Below are 15,320 nucleotides of genomic sequence, written 5' to 3'. Positions count from 1 at the left end.
ATTTGATTATTGTTATTAAGCCCTTAAATGTATAAATAATTGTAAGAAACATTGACTTTGATGCACTATTATTTTTTATGTATAAAGAAAAAGAAAAAAAACAACAACCCTAAAACAAGCAAATAAAAAGGGTTAACTTTGCTGAATGCTTTGAAGGAAGTGTGTTAGTTATTCTTATTAATTGTAAAAAAAAAAAAAAAAGAAGCATTAGTTTTTAAGAGTTCATTTTGCTTAATTCTGCCTATTTGGATTCAACTAAATAAGACGATGATGCTAAATTGGTTTTAAATTCAAAACCAAATTGTGCAAAATGTCCGCAGAGCTTCTTCAGAGTTCAGAAGGATCAGACGACGACGTGTTAAAAGACTTTGTGCCTCTGAAAGCCGGCGTTCACCTGACTGAGCCACAGTGCCTATGTCAACGCCTTGCTCTTCAGCCATGAAGCCCAGAACCGAGAAGATGGCGAAACCGGCCAGGAAGCTGGTGCTGCTGTTCAGGAGGCACAGCATGAAGGAGTCCCTGGAAACAAACAAGGAACATGATGCAACGCCCCATGATTGAGCACAGAAAAAATTCAGTTTTGCAAAACAAGAGATGGATGTGGAGACTGTGGAGGCGCTCAGGGCTGAAAGTGTGTGTGTGTGTGTGTGTGTGTGTGTGTGTGTGTGTGGGAACGAGAGACTGTGGGAAACATGGCAGTGAGGGATTTTCTTTGAGGTGTGGCTGTGTCGGAGTGTTTTCTCTGCCCATTCCTGCCATTCCTTCTGGAAGCCATCTGACCGGTGGGAGCTAACATCTTACATTTCAGTGTGTGTGTGTGTGTGTGTGTGTGTGTGTGTGTGAGTCTCACTTATAGCAGTCATTGTTGTATTTGTTGTAGCTGCCCAAGGCTGTGAGACTTCCCAAGCAGATTCCATAAGAGAAAAATATCTGGGTACCAGCATCCATCCATACCTAGAGAGAGAAGAAGAAGAGGGAATGAATGGATAGAATTAAATACAATTTCTTATAAATCTGTACAATATGAGGGGTGTTTGTGCACCTGAGGGTCAGCCAGGCGGGTGATGTTGGGTTTGAGGTAGTAAATGATGCCCTGGGTGGCTCCAGGCAGCGTGGCGCCGCGCACCAGCAGCACAATCAGCATGACATATGGGAAGGTGGCCGTCAGGTACACCACCTGAAAGACACGCAAACGCTACATAAACCCGTCTTTATTCACTTCTTCAGCTGGAATAGGTACAGAAAATTAAATAAAAGTACTCAATAGGACAAAAACAAAACAACATTTTGAAAGGACTCCTGAGCAAGGCGTGCTGAAAATGATGCGCTGGCTGAGTTGGGGTTTGGAGGCTGGTTCCCAGGCTTAATTGGAGTAGAAGATGATTGACCCAATAATTAGAGAGCATTGGGGTACTGGGTGTAATTGTGTCCGACTAAATGTGAGCGTTCCGGCTTGGCAGAGAAAACCAGCAGCTTACGGAAAGCGAAAAGACGCCACAAAACATTCGTCACGGCTCAGGCATTTCCTGGAAGATTGACTTATATTTTGAGTCATTGTTATGTTTCCAGGCTGCCTTTTGCTTCAGTGTTTCTGTTTTTGGATGGTCTCACATTTTCCTCAGGGATGCAACACTTTTGTTATTTGAAAAAGTGTTTCTATCGCAGTTCTATGGACTACACTGATTTCGATAGTTGACGTGTTTTGATTAGGTAAATTTATTTTCCGTTACTCCAATATGAACAAATTTATGGTCAATGGAAGTGCAGCTAGTGAGAATAAGAACCATGTGTTGTTTTATAAAGAAGATATAAATATCTGGTTTCAACTGGATATACTTTGTTTCATAAGAGACCGATAAATGAACAAACAGTTTGTACCGGGGTAATGAACCGTGAATCCTTTCGGTTTTAACTCCGTTACATTTCGACTTCGGTGTAATCATTTAATGAATAAATGTATTTATGAGAGCTGTAAGTGCAAAACAATGTTATCAGTTTGCTGCTGACCTTTCCGGTGGACTTCACACCCTTCCAGACACAAAAGTAGCAGACGAGCCAGACGACGGCCAGACACAGAGCCAGCTTCCAGCTGACCGGACCCAGCTCATCTAAAGATCCTGAGAGGCGGAGCACTTCCCGTCTGGAACACACACACACACACACACACACGCATGAGGATGACATCAATCCGACTATACCTGTAAACAGCATGCCGGCTTTTCTACACTTACTCCCAGAACTCCATGACCGGTGAGGTGGCATTCACAAGCAGGCTGCTCACGTTGGCAGTCTGGTTGTATTTATCGAACAAGAAGCACGCGTCTGCAAAAAGTACCAACACGTCCACCTTTAAAATTTCTACAAAACCGCTTCACCGGCAGCTTGCGACGCCGTCACCGACCCGTGTTCCACGTGTTGTTGCAGTGCGACCAAGGCAGCTCGGCCTGGAAGCTGTAGAACAGGTAGAAGAGGGCCCAGGCCAGGATGACAATGTAGTAGACGCAGCCGTGCAGGATCATCACCTGGCTGGCGTAGCCGAGACCTGCAGGGACACGACAAGAAGGTTACATCACTTCCAAGTCACTTGGGTTTGAGATGAAAGCGTCTTTTTTTTTTTTTACTGCAGCTTTCAGGCTTGCAGCCCACACCTCGTGTATCTTCATTAGGAATGAAGGATCTGATGATCTTGAGTGGGTTACGGACAGAAGGCTGTTTTGTCTGGATAAAGAGCTTGTTTGTTGAGTCTGCTAATGAAATTCAGTCCTTTAATCTGCTACTGAAAAGTGCGGACCAGAGAGAAACGCACGCGGACAAGAACAAATCTCTTTGTTCTGGGAGTTGGCATAAGGCAAAGCAAAGTTTTCAATTTTCTCTCCGAGGTGCAAAAAGCACACAAAGGACAAAACAAATATATTTTTAAGCAATAACCCAAAACAAAATAGCTTGCTTATTATGTTCTGTACAAATAAAAATCTGAAAGATCAGCATGCATTTGTATTTGTCTTTTCTCTGACATACAAAAACAGGGTCCAGTGTTCTAAAATGTTACCTCTGTGTTTGAACTCTTCCAAATCTGTGCCTAAAGTCAAGGTTATCATCCTCTCTTCCCTCTCCTGTGTTTGCAAAGTGGAGCTAGACGTTCCCATACAACCGAGGACTTATTTTTTTATCCCCCAATTTCCTGCTCAGATAAGTTTGTTTTATATCGTCTAGAGCTTCTGAGGGGCCGATAACCCAAAAGAAGAGAAGCTGCAGCAGCAAAATAAAATGCATGGAACAGTTAAATGAGATTTTAGACAGCTGGTAGTTTCTCTTTAATAGCTTAAAAGGGATTTATTTGATTTCACTCTTGAGAGGGGCTGATATCCTGAATGACGGGATAGTAGAATATCAAACAAATCCAAAAAGAAAGATAAAAAAATTGGTATTAGTAAGACTGCTGCACAAAAGTTACACAGATTGCTATATTTAAGCACATTAACTGAAAGCTTAGTGGAAGGAAAAAGTGTGGTGGGAAAAGATGCAAAAGCAAAACAGATAAATGCAGATGAGTTGACAGCTGTTACTGAAGCAACCTGACTGATCGCCTCCATGCTACGCCGCATTAATGCAGTAATTCATGCAAAAAGCACTTTTCATTCCAAACACAAACAGTACATGCATTAATGCATGTACTGATGACTTAAAAATAGGATCACCTCCAAATAAGGGGCAAATGGTCCTCCAGGCGCTGACCCCTCCCAGGCTGGTGAACTGCCCCAGAGAGGTCTCCAGGAGGAACAGAGGGATGCCACACAGCACCAGGAACAGCAGGTAGGGGACAAAGAAAACGCCTGCACACAAACAAGAGGTTACAGAGATCTGCAAAACAACAACAACAAAAACGGAAAATGCAAAAACAAAAAAAAAAAAATAAAATCGTTTTTCTCTTCACCTCCTCCATTTTTATAGCAGAGGTAGGGAAACCTCCAGACGTTGCCCAGCCCGATGATTTGCCCGGCCACCGCCAGGAGGAATTCGGCCTTGCTGGCCCACTGGCCTCGGGCCTGCAGGCCGTCTCCTTTCCTCCTGGGGAGGCCGGCGTGGGGGAACTTTGTCAGCGGCTGGTCGGCCGGCTGGGAGAGAGGCTGGTCGGCCATCACCGGATCTGGCAGGGACACACACACACCCCTGAGGCGGGAAGAAAACAAGACAAATAAGCAGGAGACGAGCACATCTTGCAGGTGAAGCAGTCAGAAGAAACATTTCGACTCGTAAAGGATCAAGAAGAGCCAGAAGAACTCACATTGTAGCAGCTGAGCAAGAGAAAGTAAAAGCTGGGAGGATGTCTGACTGTTGGTTCGGCTGCTTTTCTTATCTGAGCTGCGTGAGTCCCAAGGACAACTGCTGTGGGTGTGTGTCCGTTATCAGACGTCCGCAGGACATCAAATGACTAAATTTGTCCACTTCTCATGCACCGCAAAGAATAAGTGCTGCTTTTGTAAATGGAAATGTTTCAAGCATTATGCTTAAGAATGCTAATTTTTGTTTAGAAAGTCTTCTACTTATGCATTTTACTCATATTTTAATCCTAATTTGAAAAAAATCTATTTTTTTAATAATATTTGGGACTCTTTCTGTTTATTATTGTGATACATTAGTATTATTAATGCTTCCATTGTTATCTTTTGCCGGTTTTCCATTTGCAATTTTTAGATTACAGAATCTTGCCAAAATAATCATTGGCAAGACTCTGTTGAACCTTTTCACATTTTCACAATTCTACTTTATTTTATTCTGATTTTATACAGCAGACCAGAGGCGGAGGGAAAAGCGTACATGGTTTACTTTGTTTTTTTGTTGTTGTTTTTTTTACACATAAGAATCTGGAAAGTGTGGTGCGCATTTGTATTCAGTCCCCTGTGAGTCAATACTTTTGTAGAAGCAGTTTTGGACGTTTGGAAACTAAGATATTTGCCAATTCTTCTGGGCAAAAGAGCTCAGTCAAATCAATGTTCAAGTATTGACAGATTTTCAATTGGAATTACACCTATAGGACTTTGACTAGGCCATTTTATTAAATGGACATGCCTGGATCTAAACCACACCATTGCAGCTGGCACTATGTTTAAGGTTGTAGTAACTGCTATATTCACTGTAAATCATAAAAGAGTGCTTCTCACAGATTATTTTGACATATCAGTTAAATATAATCACAGATTTTTAGCTTCTTATATTTAGCTCCATCAACCTTCCTATTAACTTTAACCAGCTTCTCTGAAGAGAATCCCCACAGAATGATGCTACCGCTACGTTTTTACTGTTATGTTTGCTTTTACTCACTTTTTTTTAACAAAGGCGCAAAAGTTTAAGCTTTTATTGCACGTTTTTCTTCCCTTACATCACTGCTGACAAACTGCAAATGTTACTTATAATTTTCTTTCAACAGCTTTCTTTGTAACAGAACCACGTTTTGCTACGTGTCTAACATAAAATGTGAAGAAGTTGAAGGGCCCTTCATTCTTTTGACACTTTATTTGATGTAAAGCCTCTCAAACTGCTTGTGGCACTTTTTATCTGTAGTGTCAAGTGTTTGTTGAAGGATGCTGCACTGAGAATCTGATTTTTGCGCAACTTCCTCATATATTCCGGTGACCTCAGTTCGTTTTTCATCGTCGTCGCTCCGTTACGAACCATGTGATCAAATAACGCTGATGTAACAAGTCCAAACCACCTTTCATAACGCCAATGTCACTATCCGCTCAAATACACACAATAATGAGGTTGTGAGCGTTATTCGAGGGTCCTGCCACCTCTACAGTATGAAATCATAAGTAATACACGTCCTGTAAAGGTGTCGGTGCATGACTGAGCAGCAGAGGCGTGTTTAAGGCTCGGGATGCTCCTCCAAATCCCGCCTCACGCTATAGACAGCAGAGCCTCCACGGTAGTTTTCGCTCTGGAAGCGGTATGAAACGACAAAATGTAGACAACTGGACATGACAGCGCCTACCTCTGCGTTTCCGGTGGTTCTCCACACCTCGGCCAGCCCCCCCACGTGCGCGCTGAAATGGTCTATTCCGGGAATGGGCTTCAGCAGCGACTAGGAACCAAATTTACACTCTTGACTGTGTGTTTAAGAGTCCATTCGAAAGACCGGCAATATAAACAGGTTACAAAATGAACCGCGCGGCATCATGGGTATTGAGTGCTCTTTTTTCCCCCTACCCTCTCATTGTTTCAAAACTTCAGAGATGCCGCCCTTGATGACGACTTTGTCTCTAGTCTTTGTTGCTTCCGCAACCTGCGCAGCAACTTGACAAGGGAATACTTTTCCTCTATGTTACTTGTTAATATGAATCCTCCTTCCTATTCTGTGTGTAATCAGGCAGGAGTGGGATAAAATTGAAGCAAAACGCATAAAAGGCGTCTTTTGTGACATAATAAACAAAAAGGAGTGAGCAAAGGCTTCCCGATTCGCTACAGTGCGTTTGTATGGAGGACCGAAAGTGACATGATTAAAAACAAAAGCAGAAATATATTAAGGGTTCAATAAATTAATCAGTACACTTAAAACTACCAATTAATTAAAAAAAGAGAAATATGCCTCATGTTTTTAATTTAATTTACCACATTTTTTCAGCTTAGTTCTAACAAATTATATATTAAAGTACACAATATAAATTCTACTGTTATTAAAATGTATATTTTTTCTCTATTTTAAAACTTTCATATATTTTTCAACACAAGTGTTTTTTATTTCCATTTGTTCTTTTGACATTTTTTGTCACCCATTTTTATTTTACTGTATGCATTTCTGGCTCATTATGCAAATGAGGAGGTTCAGGGTCTTAATGCTTCAACTTCTGCCTATTGCTTGCTTAGCACTACAAAATATAGCTCAAATAAACAAAGATACGTACAATAAGTTTCAGGGAGCTGAAGCTTAGCTAGTGTATTTGAAAAAAACAAAAAAAACAAAACACAAACAAAAAACTAATGCTTTTTCATAATTTGGGAGACATTAAAGTTGGTTTTGGTTCTGCTCTACTTTAATTTTTGAGCAACACAGACTTGTGAACGACTCGGGTACAAAACTCAGACACCCCAGTAAAAATAGGTAAAACTTAAATGGTAAATTACTCAAAGTAGTGTGACCCTATGTGTAAAAGCAACCTAACTGGTTGTGCCCTTCTTGGTGTCATGATGTGTGGTTGAGGAGAGCGGTGAGAGAGACGCCGGGAATCCCAGGTAGTCATGATAAGAGATAATTTAATGATAAACCAGGAGGAACAACAGAAAATCACTGGCAGCACAGGAACCGACACAGACGTGAGACACGACGAGGATCCGACACAGACAAAGACAACAGGTGGGGTTAAATACACAGGAAAGGTAATCAGAGAACGGGATACAGCTGGGAGCAATCAACAGGGAAGACAGATTCACAGGGGAAACTGGACTAACACAGAAAAACTACACAGAAAACACAGATCCTAACACTTGGTGACAAACACTGCTGTCAAGCTTTTGAAATTATTGGCAATAAGGGTTTCACTGTGGAGAAAGTATTTTTTTATTTTATTTTGTGCCACATTGGAAAGTTTTTCCAGCATCTTGTTTGGACCTGAGCCTGTAGAGCTGGTGTACTTCAGCTATAAGCATTTTTAATGGACTGTGTCATTACCTGTGCCCAATCAGCAGAGCCTTTATAGCTTCAGTAACACAATGCAGTCTCTTGCTAACAGCCTGCTCTATGGACTTCATTCAGAAAATCACATTCCATTGCTTGAACATATTAAGCAACATTATTTGCAGCATAAATCACGGGCAAGAATAAAAGAGCTCGTACTGTAACCTGTGCAAACGAGCAGTCATGCATGTCAGGTCTCCAGTTTCGAGAATAATACAGCGATCTCAAGAAAAGAGTAACCCATTTGTTTGTGCAATCTGATATTAATTATAGTCTTCATGCTTTCTGAGAACCGTAACCATGATAAACTATTAGTCCTTACGGCACTGGCGACCAGGAAGTTCTGCTTTTTAACTCACTCTTCATTGTTAAAAAGAAACAGAAGTTTATGGATTTTATCAATCCATAAACATGGAAAGCATGATACTGCTCCGATAATCTTGCTAATATTGACTGCTAAGAGCTGTTGGTTCTTACAGCACTCATAATTTATGTGTATAGCTCATTTTACAGTACAATAGAATATGTTACACTTTCCAAGTCTGTCTCCAACTGTTTTCCTCCAAAAAAGTTTGCACTACGGAGAACTCAGCCACACTCGCATGGATTAACAGACACCCTCCAGCTTATTTGTAATAATTGTATAATATTAAACGCAGCATTTGAAAAATTGTACTTTGTTTTTGCTCATGCAAAATGGGTAAAGTCACCATGCAAATAAACACTATGCATCACATACTGTATAGGGACGTCAGTTGTGACATGAACACCAGCACTTGAAAAGTTAAGGAAGTAATTAAAACCAAAAGTTAAAACATTTCTGTCTGCTTGCAGGTTATCTTTATGGTTATGGTGATACGTGTTAAAGATAAGCTGAATGCTGCTAAAAATGTCACATTGTACAAGCAAAGGTGGTCAATAAAACCAGAATGTCCGACCTTAAACTCATATCTTGATCCACATTTTAAAGAGGAAGACACTTTAGAGGCAGAAGAACAAAAATATAATTTCTTCTACACACAAAACTTTAAGATGTGAAAGAACCTCAAAATAGTCAAATGTAAAGCTGTATTCCCCCACAAAAAATCTAACTTTACAGCAAAAAACTTCAACACTAAAGCACTAAATTGAGCAAAAGAAAAAAGACTTCTGCATTGTGGAAAGAAACTCCCACATACTGCTCAAGTCTGCAATTAACTAGCAATACAAATGCATGTCAGATTATTTCAGGATTGTTCATTAGTTGGAAACTTTGCACAAAGGAAGCCAAAATGTTAAAGGTCAAGAGCCAGGAAGCGTTAAAACGTCTCAACAATACATGAATTCCTCAACTACAAGTGTGCTCTCCACATGCAGCCTCTCCACACACAAATGCTTGAATTCCCGGGGGTTAAATAACCCCTCGGCACCAGGAGTCCTTTAATACAGCCTCTGTTGTTCTGCCTTGACAAGCCTCTGTAAAGGCCCCGCCATGGCCTGTAACTCAGAAAAAGTGCAGCCATGCACACTTTGGAAGTGCTTTATGGATAGTTTTATAGGTGTGTTGTGCTAAGGGCACTGGGTCACTGATGTACAGTGAGAGGTGTTGAGAAACTCTGTTGCTTTTTGCAGTCTGCTGCTTTGCAAAAAAGGAAACGTTTTTACTTCCGGATTTAGAGAGTGATGCAAAATCAGTCACGTTCATGTAAGAGACATTGAGCAGAAGCATGACCACAGCCTCATTTCGACTACAATGATTTTTCCTGTTTTGAAAAAGTTGCAGTTGTTAATCTGTGCTGACTTGATCGTTTCTTCTTCTTTATTCCCAAGAATAATCACTGAAAACTGAAATATGATGCCTTTGGAAGAGAAAACGGTCCCACAGTACCACAGAGCCTCCACCATACATTACAGTGTGTGTGTTAAGCACTGCTGTTTGTTTGAGTGTCATAGGAGGAATCATTGCCATGGCTCCATGTCTACTGCATGTGTGCTGCTGCAACAGAATCGATGCAAGATGGAAATATTTCAGCAACATCCCAATAATAGCACTGTTAATCTCACACTACATTAAAAGATAAAGATTCACTTATCTCAGCAGACTGGATCCTGAAAGTGAAGCTTATGACTTGACCTAGTTTTTGAATGCTCTAGCTAAAATTTATCTGGCAGCTTTGAGGCACTTTTTGCATTAACCTTTCATTCCCAGACATTTAGTTGACTCCTAAATATTAACAAGGACTACAAGAAGATGGTTACGCAACGGCAAAATCAAGATACGCAGCCTTAATATGAGAATACTGAATTCCACACCCTTTATCCCAGTAGTGAGGTGCTGTTCAAATCAGAAGAGGATCCACATGCATAAATTAAATAATAGAGATAAAAAAGGGTGTATTTTAGTTGTGATTGAGCAATATAAAAGTGTGTGTATGAGGTCAGAGATGGTTTGAAAGGCAGGTGTCATGTTTGCCATGTCTTCTGGTTTAGCAGCTACAGACAAGATACCCAACACCTTCCATCTGACTCACTGTGACCCGACCCGGCCGCCAGCTGCAAGCTAACAAGGCCCATGCAAACACACTCTCTGCAACAGATTACTATGGCCAGAGTGAAACATTACAGGGAACAGGAAATTACATGGATGTGGCGCATGCAAGAATGCAAAGTGAGTTCAGGCTCAAATAAAGGTGAAATTATTTTAGAATGGTGAGCATTACTGAGATATGAATGGTGTCTACATCCCTTCAGCTGCAAGCAGTGTATTTTTTATTTCAAATAAAATCTTTCAGTACTTTCCTTTGAATATTTCACTCATGTTAATATTATTTATGCATATTCAGTAAAAGTTGCTGATTCACGATGAAAACACAGCTGTTGGGAGTCTTTGCTCCCAGCTATTGTTCAGCATGAATATCTGTTTGTTCAGGAATTGTACAACTTGACAACAAAAGATTAAACTCTTTCTGACTGCAGTAGTTGAGATACTCACCTACTTCCTTTGCTGACATTAAGCTAAATCTATTTGTATACATGCAGAAGATTTATTGTATAGATTTTCTAAACTTTAAGATTTAATCATTTGCTTTTGAAATAAAATCCTTATCCTGGCATCTTTTAATGATCTGAACTGAGGACAAAGAAAAAAATCCACACTACACTAACGTTAACAAGATTATTTAATCAAACTCTTATTTACAATTCCTGGTGTGGTTAGCTTAAGAGCTCTAATTCCTTGGACTTTCTTGTGTCTGCTTCTCAAATCCTCAATAGGTAAACATTTTAGCAGCTTACACACGAGCCATTTATAGAAATACTCCACCTTTGTAGAGGTTGTTATGATGTATCAAAGGAATATGAACATTTAAAAAGCTTAAACATGGAGTGTCTTACCTGCTGTAGATTATTCCTATGTTCTTAATTTGGAATAAATCCAGTTTATTTCAGGGTAAAGCTAATGGTTGCCATCTCAAACTTATCTTAGTGGTTACTGCAAACACTATTTTATAAACTTTTGGCATGTTTTTAGCAGCGAGTTATTTACATTAAAGTTTATTGTTTTCCGAGGTTGGAGGTTGTGTGCCACCAATAATCTTCCTGTGTGAAACACATAGTCAGGTCATATAAAGCATTTCTGAGCAGAGTGGCCATCTGGTACAGCAAGAAAGTAGTATAAAAAGAAACTTGAGAGTGCAAACATAATGACAATTTGAAAGTTGATAAAACATGATATTTTGATACATTATATCAACCACTGACTGCTTTACAGTCCCAAACATTAGAGAGTAATAGTAGGCAATTTAAATTAAGTACAAAGATCATTCTGACAAGAGATAAAATCTGGCTTAAAGTAAGCAGACAGTTAGCTTAGCTTGATTTAAGCCATAACATTTTCCCTTATTGTTACAATTTGTTCACAGAAAAGATATAGAAACTAGTCAACTAAACAAGGTAGAGAGAGTGAGTATATATTTCAGCTAACATCTTTATCCTAATTGCTTAAACTAATCAAAGTGTGGATTATAAATGAGAAATCTTGAGTCTAAAGTATTCTAGGAAAAAATGCCAAGACAGACGCATAAGTGGAAGCAAACAATTTGATTGAAATGAGATAAAGCCACTTGGAGATGATGAAACAACAGTTCCTGGCTGAAATTTGACAGACCATCTCTTGTCCTCCTGTTGAACTTACCTCTGTTTGTGGATTCTCACTTAACCCTCGAGATGGTGCCTTAATGAGCTGGATTAATTGAGACCCTGCTCATCCTGATCATTTTACAGAGAAGTGGGTCCGACTCTGTCTCTCTCCCTTTGCCCGTCTAGCCTCAGCTTGTTATAAACCAGACTCTCAGGCAGACCTGAGTGATCTAAACAAAGCCAGATTCCTGTTGATCACTGAGCCTGAAGTTGAGGGGATAAAACATCATATCATGGGACTGGTGAGAGCCTGGAGGGTTGACTCGTGAGGACTCGACCCTGAAGCAATATTAACAGTTTCACTCCTTTGCAATAGCAGGGAATAAAACTGAACTCCAGTATACACTGTAAAAGCTACACATCTTTGATTTTCTGGAGTAGGAGATGCATCAAACGACTCTTCACAGCGTTAACCAGAGTTTGGATGAGAGCATAGAAGTCATGCCTTTATCCAGGAGGTCAACTGTACAGTAATTAATCCATCTAATCTGCCTGAGGCTCCCAGTCCTTCACACTCTGGGCTGCAGTCGGGCCAAGGAGGAATGCAGGGAGGGATTATCTGAAAACCTCATCTAATGAGCCCTTCTTCTGCTTTCACTGATAACAAACTGTTTTTGCTATCAGTGAATTAAAGGTATGAAAAAAAAACTAGCTTGAGGATAAGATGGACTGGACTTCTTCACTTAAATGTGATTAAAAAGCATAAGATTATACAATTTTCAGATCAGTAAAAGACAATTCGAGTAAATACAAAGTGTATTTTTTATTCAGTAAGGGGGGAAAACCGTCAAGAAAGAATGTAAAACCAACACTCCTGGAGAACGTAGAGATACTAGCGGTGGTTTGATGAGTTTGTGTGATGAATTTCATTAGGCCAAGGGCCAAAAACAATCTATGTTTGGTTCCAAACCTCCACAAAGGACTGAGAAATAGCACAGAAAATGTGGTTTTACCATGATGAAATCCCAAAAAGGCTTTAGGTGACTCTTCTACGGTTTAACATAAGTTCTATTATTGGCACAAAAGTGGCTCACCTCACTTATGACTACATTGCAGCCACAACAGATGGAGTCCCAGTGATAAGCGCTACTGTGGATTTAATGATCTGGTATTTACACATGATGACTTTGTAGAATTGTTTTCATTCAGCCCCACTGCACATTGATTTTAGCTGAAGACATTTGATTTGTGGGTTTGCTCTTGGAGTAATTTTGGTAGGCTGGACCTCCTAGGAAAGGTTCACTACTTCCTTTCTGGTTCACAAATTGAAAGATTTCTTTTTTCTTTTTTTTTTTAAACTTGAGTTTTTTGTTTTTGTTTTTCTTTATCTGATATTTCAAATTTGATGATCTGAAATATTTGAGAAGCAAAAGCAGAAGAAATAACTCTAGCTTGTCCTTCCCTGGTGATTGGTTATCCTCTATCAGCATTGCCCCTTCCACTCCAGTAGAAGGAGTTTGAGTCTGTGTTGACTGACCAGGTTGATAGCCAAAGTGTTGACAACACTTCTCGTCATGCAGATAAGCCACATGAATGGCTTGGCTTGAATAATGCTGACAGCTCACTGTGGCAAATATGACCTTGGCCCTTCCAGTAGGTAACTAACCCAACTGTGTTTCAGTAATGAGGAAGTGACTCATGCGACCATCCCAGCCAGCCCGGTACAACTACATTCGCACATTATGAAACAGAGCAGTTTCATAAACACAGAAAACAGCATCAGGCCCACATCACTGACTCCGGCGAAACTCTCTAAAGTTTCTGCCAGCGGCCCATGGAAAACTGGGAGGCTGCTTAACGAGAGCCAGTCCTCCCGCACTACGATGACAGAAAGCGGCACTTCCTGAACGCAAGAAGCTAAATCCAAGAAGCTGCCTCAGCGTATGTGGTTAAATCGCATGAGAGCGATGGAAACATCCGTGGTCACCTTTGGCAGACGTTACAAAGTCCCTCCGGCTATACAGAGCCTGAAAATAAAATGCGCGCTGCGACTGACATGACATCAGTCTGCATCAGCACAAACAGGGAGAAATAGGTCTTTAGGTGAACGTAGCCATGTTGCTGGGAAAACACAGTGGTTGCCATGTGAGTGGGATTGCCTGCAAGTCAATTAAAGGCTGCTTTATTTTTAATTACAATGTTTTGGCAATTACAAGTTATACTGTAGAGCTCGAAAAACCTTCTGTTTATAAAAGAGTGATTTCATACTGTATGCAAGCTCAGGCTACTGTATTTTATCAGTTGTTTTATGGAAACATAAAGCTGTTTGTAACTGTGAAGTGGCCTTAATAGTTAGGCAAATCCCACAAACTCAATTAGATTCAGGTTTGGACTTCGACTATGCAGTTTTAAAACTTTGTTCGGATCTATTTCAGACTCTCAAGCCTTAAGAATTAATTGCTTTATCCATCTTCTTACCCAGTCTGCCAAATGTCCCTGCTGAAAAACAAAAAACAATAATCCGACAGCATAATGCTGCCACCACCGTGTCCATGTAAGGATTGAGTTTTCAATGCTAGTTTTTTAATCACACTGTGTTGCATATATATTGAATTTATTCTTCATCTATTTCAAATTAAAATTAAATTTCAATTCTGGCTGTAATGTGAAAAAAAGTTTAAAAGTAAGTAATCTGAAGATTTGTATTAATGATCATTTATTCCTGCTGCTAATCTAGTCTATTCCTGCTGTGGTGATGGAGCCATGGGGAAAAGAGAACCACAGAAATAGCAAATGATGTCTAAATATCAGAGCAGATAACACAGATCAACACATATTGTCTTTTGATTGTCAAACAAAAGGGAGCGTGAAAGGCAGAAATAGAAGTTTAGGTCAGGCATGGTAAGTTTGTGCCTAGCATGACTCAGCATTTTGTATAAGCAGGGTTGTGATGCAAGTCTCAGGTTACAAAATAATTTCTTTTTAGGTTACAGTGTTAGATCAGGAACTCTTAATCTACTCTTAATCTCTTAATCTGTGCTCTTAATTAAACCTTTGCAAGTTTTTATACTTTGTTGTTTTTTTTTTTTTTAATATTATATTCCAAAAATTACATGAACATGTACACTGGTCTCACACACAACCCAGAGCCAAAACAGCATCAGTCTTGTAATTTAATCTGCTATTTAGTATTTTGTATGTAATAAAAAGCCACTTTCACACACAAACGTGTGTGCGCGCATGTCTTTCCTCCACCTGCAACCTGACACCGTCCTCTTTGTACTCTTCCCCCGGCTGGAAACATACAGGTAACTCAGCAATAAAACATCCACACAAATCAGGTTAGAGGAGTAAATAAGCTCCAAATGTCAATCTGATCTACTCCTTTTACGACATGGTTAAAGTTCACATCAAAGCTGTCTTTTGGATAATAAAGAGCTGCTTGCTTACCTCGTCTTTAAGTCCTGAGAAATGACTGAAATTGGTCCGGGGACATGACAGGTGTAGTCGTGGGGGAGGAGCTTTTGACCGG

General features: G+C 40.0%; 1 protein-coding gene and 1 long non-coding RNA gene across 4 annotated transcripts in view; one reads left to right on the top strand and one right to left on the bottom strand.

The window, feature by feature from the left end:
• The window catches only part of LOC106958324 (uncharacterized), a 22,833-nt gene extending 20,286 nt beyond the window's left edge, over nucleotides 1–2,547 (top strand). The window contains exon 2 of the long non-coding RNA XR_001427132.1: nucleotides 2,425–2,547. This is a non-coding gene — a long non-coding RNA (uncharacterized LOC106958324). The remainder of the gene's footprint in view (nucleotides 1–2,424) is intronic.
• LOC106958323 (sodium- and chloride-dependent GABA transporter 2-like) overlaps nucleotides 1–15,320 on the bottom strand; it is a 23,005-nt gene extending 7,685 nt beyond the window's left edge. Inside the window, exons 1-9 of one of the 3 annotated variants that reach the window (XM_015050172.1) lie at nucleotides 15,239–15,320; nucleotides 3,935–4,170; nucleotides 3,699–3,833; nucleotides 2,402–2,542; nucleotides 2,232–2,322; nucleotides 2,008–2,140; nucleotides 1,043–1,177; nucleotides 851–954; nucleotides 395–519 (exon numbers count right to left, since the gene is read on the bottom strand). In XM_015050172.1, coding sequence (XP_014905658.1) covers nucleotides 395–519; nucleotides 851–954; nucleotides 1,043–1,177; nucleotides 2,008–2,140; nucleotides 2,232–2,322; nucleotides 2,402–2,542; nucleotides 3,699–3,833; nucleotides 3,935–4,139 — 1,069 coding nt within the window. In that variant the 5' untranslated portion in view covers nucleotides 4,140–4,170; nucleotides 15,239–15,320. Of the gene's footprint in view, nucleotides 1–394; nucleotides 520–850; nucleotides 955–1,042; nucleotides 1,178–2,007; nucleotides 2,141–2,231; nucleotides 2,323–2,401; nucleotides 2,543–3,698; nucleotides 3,834–3,934; nucleotides 4,171–4,285; nucleotides 4,457–5,992; nucleotides 6,256–15,238 lie in introns of those variants that run through there. The other 2 variants (XM_015050171.1, XM_015050169.1) reach the window with 2 other exon arrangements.

The sequence above is a fragment of the Poecilia latipinna genome, unplaced genomic scaffold, assembly GCF_001443285.1.
Source record: "Poecilia latipinna isolate Pla-1442-1.1 unplaced genomic scaffold, P_latipinna-1.0 Scaffold978, whole genome shotgun sequence".
Lineage (NCBI taxonomy): Eukaryota > Metazoa > Chordata > Actinopteri > Cyprinodontiformes > Poeciliidae > Poecilia > Poecilia latipinna.
Note: the sequence above shows the minus strand (reverse complement) of the source record. Positions and strands in the feature narration are given on the sequence as shown.